Raw genomic sequence first — 8,166 nt, forward strand, 5'->3', positions numbered from 1 at the left:
AATTTAAATATTTTCCTTTATTGTTTTTATATTATGCATATAAGAACATGAAAGTGTATTTTATTACAGACGTATTGTTTTTACCTTATTTTCATCGGTCAGTTTATGTATTGGATGCTTCTGGACTTCCGTGTGTTCAGTGAATTATGTGCAAATGCAGTAAAGAAAAGAATTTAATGATGAAACCCAATTGTGTTTTTTCAGTTTGTTCTACTGGGGTTAAAGTCGAAAAACAGTCAAAAAAGTCATTCAATCAGGAAAAAAATATAAACAGATATCTGGTCTAGTTGTTTTTTTTTTATTCATTGCAGGTAAAATCGGAGACTGGAAGAACACTTTTACTGCTACTCAGAGTCAAAGAGTTGATCAACTGCTTCATGAGAGACTCGGTGATACGTCTCTGAAGTTCATCTGGGAGTAAGCAGAGCAGCCTCACCAACCTTAAGATGTTTACACGGTTTTAATACTTACATCTACACAAGCTGTTAATATCTGTTAATAACACTTTATAACCCTTCTTTAGACTTCTGACCTGGAAGAAATGAATACTAATAAACTTGTTTGGCCAATGTGTTGTCTTTATTGAACGTCAAAAGGAAATGAACTTGTTTCTTCACGTATGATGAAGGCTTGCTTTAGTCACTGGAGGAGACTCCACACTTTAGTTCTCTTCCTCTAGAATGAGAGAAAATAAAACAGGATTAATATGGAAACAAGTTTCAGAATGTTATAAGGAAGCAGGCACATTGTACTTTAAAAACCTTTTAATGAAAGAGGGCAAAAAATTAAACATTTATTGGGACTGATTCACAATTCAATTTTTTTTTCCGACAAAAGGCCATTTAAACATGATTGAAATATCATGCTTTTAGGATTTCATGTGCTGTATTGTTTTGTATTAATTGCAGCCCTAAAGTGAAACATTAGTTTTATGACATTGCTGGTAAAACTATACAAACAATATGGTTTTCATGTCTACAGAGCGAAACCATCGACGTGCAGCCAAAGCTCAAGCTGTGTCTGTACATACATTAACAGCAGCTACCGACTAAATCTCACCCTCTTCCTCATCATCCTCTTCATCTTCTTCTTCTTCCTCCTCTTCATCAGAGCTGAAGGTCCCATCAGGCAGGCTGTACACCCGAATCACTTGCTGTTGACAGAAACAGAATATCGACCCATCAGCGCAACAATTCACGACTACGTGTTAAACTGAGTTTTTAATGCGTCCCTGAGGAGTGACCGGCGGCTCACCTTGTTGGGGTCCTTGAGGATGAGGTACTTGCCCTCGTCCAGCTTGCGGCAGATGTCGATGACGCAGCGGAGGATTCCCCAGGCGTTCTCCATGCTCAGGTTGATCTGGCTGGCGAACTCGTTGGGTTTGAACTGCTGGGTTCCCAGGACGACGTGACGAGCGGAGTCCTTTGCGTGGTACCGAGACACGTACCTGAAGAGCACACAGAGATGCAACGACTACAGTCAGTCCACGCTTACACAAACTGTTAGAATGTCTGCTTATTGTCTCTACACAGCTAACTGAATCGTTCATTAAAGACATTAGTTTGTGTCCTGGCCATCCAACCCAGAAACCAGCGGAGCAAATGTTTACGGGGGCAAAGGACAGATATAAGGTGTTTGTTTCAGGCGGCATGTTTGCTGATGTGATAAGAGTGAAAACTTGGATCAAGTCCACTCAGCAAAGTTATCGAGATAACACAGTAAAGCTGAACACTAAATCGAGCAGCAGCCGCCGCCGCCGCCTTTAGCGTGGCTAGCTGGCGCTGCCTCTCGCATGTTCTAAATGTCAAACGTTCTACTACATAGACGACGTCTTTCTCAAGCTAGATAAGCTACGAGACCAGAGGGCAACATCCTCAAAAAGTACACGCTGCAACTCTATTATTTTGTCCACCTCGTTTAGTTCAGAGAGGATCGGCTAAATAACAAAAACAACGCAATGAGATACGCGCAAACCCTCACCCCAGCTTGAGGTACTCTGATCCGGCCAGCATGGCGCAGCAGGTCCAGCGGGCCAGTTTGTAGCTGTTGTTCTTCAGCTCGGTGGCCAGGACGGCTCCTCTCTGAGAGTCCAGCTTCTGACGCCAGTCCACCCCGTTACAATGCTGAAGATACGACAGAGAGACAAAAACGGGTTAGCTTTGAAAATGTAAAAAGACATTAATATTCTTAACAAAACTGAATCCAGTCGGATTTTTAATTGCACACACGGATGATTTTTGTTTGACCTAAATATCTTTTTGGGACTTCTGCATCCTGACATAATAATTAAACTCTGTTTGCTCACAGAGTCGTTCACCGTTTGTCACGACTCCCTCTCTCTCAAACAGAACAGACAAGAATAAGGACCTTATTTTAGTTTAGCCTTAAAAACAGACGGTGATCTCAAAAATAATTTCATGTTAAGTTCAGGAATGATTGTTAAATAAATGAGCTGCCTCCTACCCTGGAGTCCCACTCGTTGAGAGTCTTGACGTTAATGAAGGACACTTCTCCGTTGGCACCGGTCATCACTCCGTCGTGTTCACAGCGAACAATCAGATCAATGTCTTCCCCGAGCTTCCACTGGCGGTACCTAAAAAACACAAACAAGCTGTCAGCCTGAGAGGAAACCGTCATTACAGCCAAAAGCAGTTTTATTATCTTGTGATAATAGGATAGAAAACATCCAATACTCCACATTCAAGTAGCTCATCAGTACTTTACACCATGTACAGGCTTACAGATGTTAAGTAATCCTAACCAGCCTACCTGTAGGCCACAGATGCCACCTCGCTCTTGTCCGTATCCTCCTCCACAAATGGGTTGGAGGTAGGAAACTTGTACCGCTCTCCACCCTGAATAAAAGAAGAAGAAAACCACGACACATGTTCAGAAAATAGTCAAAAGGAAGATGATCAATTTGTAAAGTGAAACTACAGACAAATTACCGGAGGCAGCTGCTGAAGCAAAGGTTTGACATTTTGGGAAATACGTTCATATGCGTTTTAAAAGGAGTTCGATGAGAAAATTGTCCATCTGCTGCAGCTAGCAGCTGGTTAGCTTAGCTTAGCACAAAGACTGGAAACAGGTTGGGGGTTCAACTTGTGTGCGTTCTCACCACGCGTAAACACTGCTGGCTGAAGTTGTGGTTGATGTATGTGGCCTCCATCGCCAAGTTACGAGGAGAGTTGAAGGAGTTGCCCTCATCCTGCGGCGGCTCGTTGGCGGTCTCACTCACGGTGAGCAGATCTGAGAGGAGCAGTTACAGATGTTACAGATGTTACAGCAGTAAAGCATCACTGGCTGGTAAAATGCAGTGGTGGAAGTAAATACTCAGATCCTTTGCTAAAGTAAACGTACTAATACAAAAAACAGTTTATTTGGTGTATTTTTAAGGAGGACTGTCTCAACACATACAGGAAACACCGTCAGCGCCTCACCAAAGTCAGAGTTGTCTCTCTTATCAAAGAACAGCTTGTTGCCGACTCTCTGCACGATGATGTCCCAGGAGTTGACTGAGCGCGTGCAGCACATCAAGGTGGCCAAGATGGCGTCCGTGGCGAACACATTGCCTTGAGTCTTAGCCAGCTGAAAGAGAACAACACAAATACATGTTGTTGTCAAAGAAGTTGACAAAGTTGAGATTGAGGTTTACTGAAGCAGCTCCCTTGTGTGTAAATGTGCTTACCTTGCGGATGACGGGGTCGTCGGTGGTGGTGACGGTGTGGAAGATCCTCTTGATGCTCTTCAGCTGCTTTTCATTGCGGGTGGTGATCCGGTCAAAAGCCTTGTCGTAGTGCTCCAAAGCACCGCAGCACTCACTGCAGGAAACAAGAGCTCGTCACCTTCTGGATTCACATTAATGACCGACGGGTGAGAGAGGTTCACTTACATGTCATCAGGGTCGGCCACCTCCATGTATCTCATCTTCATCAGTCGGGGGAAGTCCATCTCCTCCTTCACCTCCCAGTCGCTCCTAACCTCCACCGAGGAGTCTCTGGGTTTCAGCTGGGACATGGAGAGAGGGAGGGCAGTGGAGAGGGGGAGAGAGGGCGGTAGAGAGAGAGAGAGAGAGAGAGGAAGAGAATATACAGAGAGGTTGTATAAAGGAGAGAGAGAGAGAGAGCGAGAGAGAGAGAAGGGTTGTATAGAGAGAGAGATGGTTGCACAGGAAGAACAAATGTTAACACCAAATAAAACCCTCAACAGAAGAATCAACGCTCTACAACAGGGGTGGCCAACCCGCGGCTCGCGAGCCGCATGCGGCTCTTTGCCCGGTTTCATGCGGCTCTTACGTTCATATCGAAGTTTGTATTTGTGTTTTTTTAATGTTCGTGTTCGCTTCGCTTGAGTTAAATACGGTATTTTCGTCAAACGCGCACGTGCGGCCACAGATTACGTTCCTCGTCGACCCATTTAACGCCGAGACGGACTGTTTGAAAGCCCCGCTTTAAGTAAAAATGTAAAAGTCGGACAATTTACAAATATCCGTTGAATCGCGCAAGGCGGAGCTCCTCCCCGATCCGCACGCGCCGCGCACACCTCCACCAGCGTATGTGACAGCAGCAGCAGCAGCCACCCTCCCCGCCGACGAAGAAGGAGGAGCAGCAGCAGCAGCAGCAGCACCCCCCCCCCCCCCAATTTTGACATTCATTCACTTAAAGATTCATGTTTGTTCTGAGTATCCGGTACAGAGCTGTACCTAACAATTACTTTTATTATTGATTAAATCTGTCAGTTATTTTCTCAATTAACAGTGAAAAATGATCGGTTATAATTTCAAAGCTTGTCCAGCCAACATCATAAAACTCAAGTCATCATGTTTCCATCGTACATCTACAAAAGAAGAAGCAGTAAATCTATCTCTGCTTGAATAATGACAAAAAAAAACAAAGAAATTAATTAACCGACTATGAAAATATACGATTAACCTTCTGACAGAAAACAGTGGATTGATAACTACAGCTACATGTTGCAGCTCTGATCCAGTAATAAAGCCAATAACCGACGGATACCTGAGATTTCTGGTCCCACTTCTGACGAACACCAAACTGCTTCTGGAACTTCTTCTGCAGACGCATGCGATCCCTGAGAGACACAAATGAGAATAATGTGAAGTATTAACAACATGATCAGCTGTGAGAGAGAGAGAGGTAGAGGTAGATGTGCCCTCACAGACAGTATCTGATGGTTCTCACCTCTCCTTCTGCTTGGCGCTCTTCGGGAGCGTCTGCATGTTGAACTGAGTCAGGTTCCTTCTGTCTTTGTCTCTGCGCAGATTCCTCTGTAGAACCAAACAAACGTGTTATTAGATTCTTATATCAGCAGAGCGACATGTATTGTTGTTTATTGTGTGTGTGTGTGTGTGTGTGTGGCCTTCTGGGGTTCGTACCTGAGCAAACCTCATGCGGTTCCTCTGGTAGGCCGTCTTCTGCGTCTTGGCCGTGTCCACCAGCTGGAAGCTCGTCTCATCCTCCTCGTGGAAGTAGGCGTACTGACTCCCGCCTCCGAACTGAGAGGAATATTTATCTGAAGACAAAAAAATACACAAGAAAATCAACTTAAAACCATGTAATAATCTGTTTCAAAATGTTTGGATGCTGGAAATGACTGTTTCCCACAAGTGGACAATGTCTTTGTAGTGATTAAGTAACTTGAAGAAACATTGAAGATGTGCATTCCCAGTCTTCAATCTGTATTTACAACCATTCTGACACACAAACGTATGAAGTGAAACCACTAAACTCTATTTTTAGAAGGAGGGACACTCAAATGAAATCTACATCTGAGGAACATTTGAACAGATGTCTTACTTGTGTATCTCTTGTCTTGATAAGTGGCTCCGGTCCAGTCGGCGACCTGACAGAGAGAACAAACAACGTGAGGAAAACTTCTTTCATTAGAGACCTTTAATAATGTTCCATGTGAGAAGAACAAACCTTTCCCAGACGGTCTCCTTTGCTGAACGGCTGGTAGGGCATGTCTTTAAACTTCTCTGGGACCGCACAGGGACCCCATCCGGACGGGTTGTCCTGGATCACAGGGGCGTTGAACTTTGCCATGACCTGAAGCCAGAGAGAAAAATACAAAATGTCTGACATTGTGTCCAGATATTTAAACAGAGCGTAAAGGTCTAAACAAGTACAGGGTCTCAGGCAATGAGCAGCACGGATTTATCCAGCAATGCACTAAAATAAATATGCACTGATCGGCTTACACAGCGGGCTCCTCACCATCAACCCCGAACATCCAACAACCAAGTATCACTGCAACAACATTGTTCTAGATTTATTTTCTATTGTTTGGCCAATCAGTGATTTTAAGAACCTTTTATGCACTGACTCACATCTTTTCTTTCTATTATTCGCAGTGATTAACTGCAGAAAACGTCAAAGTTAGTAGTTACATTTATTAAAACGGATACTAGCAGAAGTGACGCCACTCCTTCATGGTCACACTGGAGCACCGTTAGCTGATCAACATGTTTAATTAAGATGACATTCTGGAGAATATATTGAATAACTTATTTTGATTCATGGAGTAAAGCTTAGGCGTTGGTCGGCTGATACGAAGACATTTCTATCTCACAGCATAGTTTAGCTAACATCTGGTACCACTAGCTAACAAAGCTAACATGATCTTAGTGTTACCTTCATTTGTACCGGCGTCACATGCTAACGTTACACAAAATGAGATCATATCTGACAAATATCGAGGAGCACACATAACTGATCTACTGAAACTAACTATCCAAACGATGGCAACTAAAGATAATCAAACTTTCTCCCGGATGTTGAATGTTTTATCGGGTGTGACCCTTTTAGCTAACAGTGGCTAACGCTAACCATCTTGCCAGGTGGCCGCGCTATCCAGGCTAAGCTAACTCGGGTGTCAGGCCGCAAACACGTACACATGACTCTCTATGATTTAACTTTAAACACGACTGAAAACGGCGGCTTCTCAGACGTCTGTACATGTGTTTCTGTAATCTTACCGTGATGGATGTGACACCCTATCTGTACTTTTACTCCAAGCGGTCCTCAAACTGTGCAAAACCCCGACGGAGCGCCGGTGAGAAAGGAAGTGACGAGTTACCGTAAAGCGGAAACTGCCGTATTACGAGTGTAGCTGTCATAATGCAGAAAGTCTATGAGGCGTTCGAGAGCTACGGTGTATATGTATATATATAATTAGCATCATAAATATATTATATATACATAGGCGACATGTATTTTAGCAGATAATATGACACCAGCCCTCGTTGCAATATTTTAATGTCTGGTCTACCTTGATTTGACTATGTCATATAATCCCGAGTACTATACTGACCTCTGGTGGTCGTAGTGCGTAACTATATGTCTGTATAAAATACCTTTTATTTTCACGGTTTTAACCGGAAGTACTACTGTGCTATTGTGTCTAGCTTGATTCTAGCGGAGCGCACTTGTAATTACTCACTGCGACCGCTAGAGGGCAGAAATATAGATTTGTATGGATTTCAAAATAGTTATTTTTTTTAAATAGAGCAAACGGTTGATCGAAAAAATACAACGTACAACGTGTTTTCCTTTTGTTGTAAATAATTGTATTTGTTTCTATTTTAAGGACAATTAGGTGCGGTTTTTGTATTATATTATATTGTATGTATTATAAACGTAAACAAAAAAAATGTATGTTTCAAGAATCTTCCTTATTTCTAACATTATAATGGCGTCACAAAATCATTTATTTTGAAAGGGCATACCGGAAGTATGTTTTATGTTATCATGTCTAGCTTGATGTGTATAATACATTTCAGTTCCCCAGTGTTGCCACTAGCGGGTTGTGAACACAAAGTTACTGTCAGATATAATCCCAAGTACTATACTGGCCTTTAGTGGTCATCGTGTGTAACTTTTCACGGTTTTAACCAGAAGTACTACTATACTATTGTGTCTAGCTTGATTCTAGTGGCGCGCAATATACAATACATTGCCGTTCCCCAATGTGGCCACTAGAGAGCAGTTAACATTCATAATCTTAAATTCACTCATGACAACTGTTATGGTTGATGAATTCTGCTTTATTATCATAAACTATGTAATTATTGATGGCTAACTTTAACTAGAGTCGTTGCAGGAGGTTAAACTTAAACGTATTACCTAAAATAAAATACTCCTGACCTTC

At 42.7% G+C, this 8,166-nt stretch overlaps 1 protein-coding gene across 1 annotated transcript; it reads right to left on the minus strand.

The window, feature by feature from the left end:
- Positions 1-516: 516 nt before the first annotated feature.
- Positions 517-7,098, minus strand: eif3d (eukaryotic translation initiation factor 3, subunit D). Its single transcript, XM_079176939.1, has 16 exons — positions 6,995-7,098; positions 5,940-6,065; positions 5,814-5,859; positions 5,393-5,529; positions 5,199-5,284; positions 5,016-5,088; positions 3,893-4,008; positions 3,689-3,821; positions 3,441-3,588; positions 3,119-3,249; positions 2,770-2,855; positions 2,464-2,593; positions 1,981-2,123; positions 1,255-1,447; positions 1,060-1,153; positions 517-675 (listed from the first exon to the last, which is right to left on the minus strand). The coding sequence occupies exons 2-16, from the start codon at positions 6,060-6,062 to the stop codon at positions 662-664; spliced, it is 1,653 nt and encodes a 550-aa protein (XP_079033065.1). The 5' UTR covers positions 6,063-6,065; positions 6,995-7,098; the 3' UTR covers positions 517-661.
- Positions 7,099-8,166: the final 1,068 nt, after the last annotated feature.

The sequence above is a fragment of the Pholis gunnellus genome, assembly GCF_910591455.1.
Source record: "Pholis gunnellus genome assembly, chromosome: 17".
Lineage (NCBI taxonomy): Eukaryota > Metazoa > Chordata > Actinopteri > Perciformes > Pholidae > Pholis > Pholis gunnellus.

Bases quoted from the DNA above. Each gene is read 5' to 3' on its own strand.
- eif3d (XM_079176939.1), bottom strand. From the start codon at position 6,062: ATGGCAAAGTTCAACGCCCCTGTGATCCAGGACAACCCGTCCGGATGG. The intron at 3,250-3,440 runs GTGAGGCGCTGA...TGCTCCTCTCAG, and splicing joins GAGAGACAACTCTGACTTTG to ATCTGCTCACCGTGAGTGAG. The intron at 2,594-2,769 runs GTAGGCTGGTTA...TGTGTTTTTTAG, and splicing joins GTGGCATCTGTGGCCTACAG to GTACCGCCAGTGGAAGCTCG.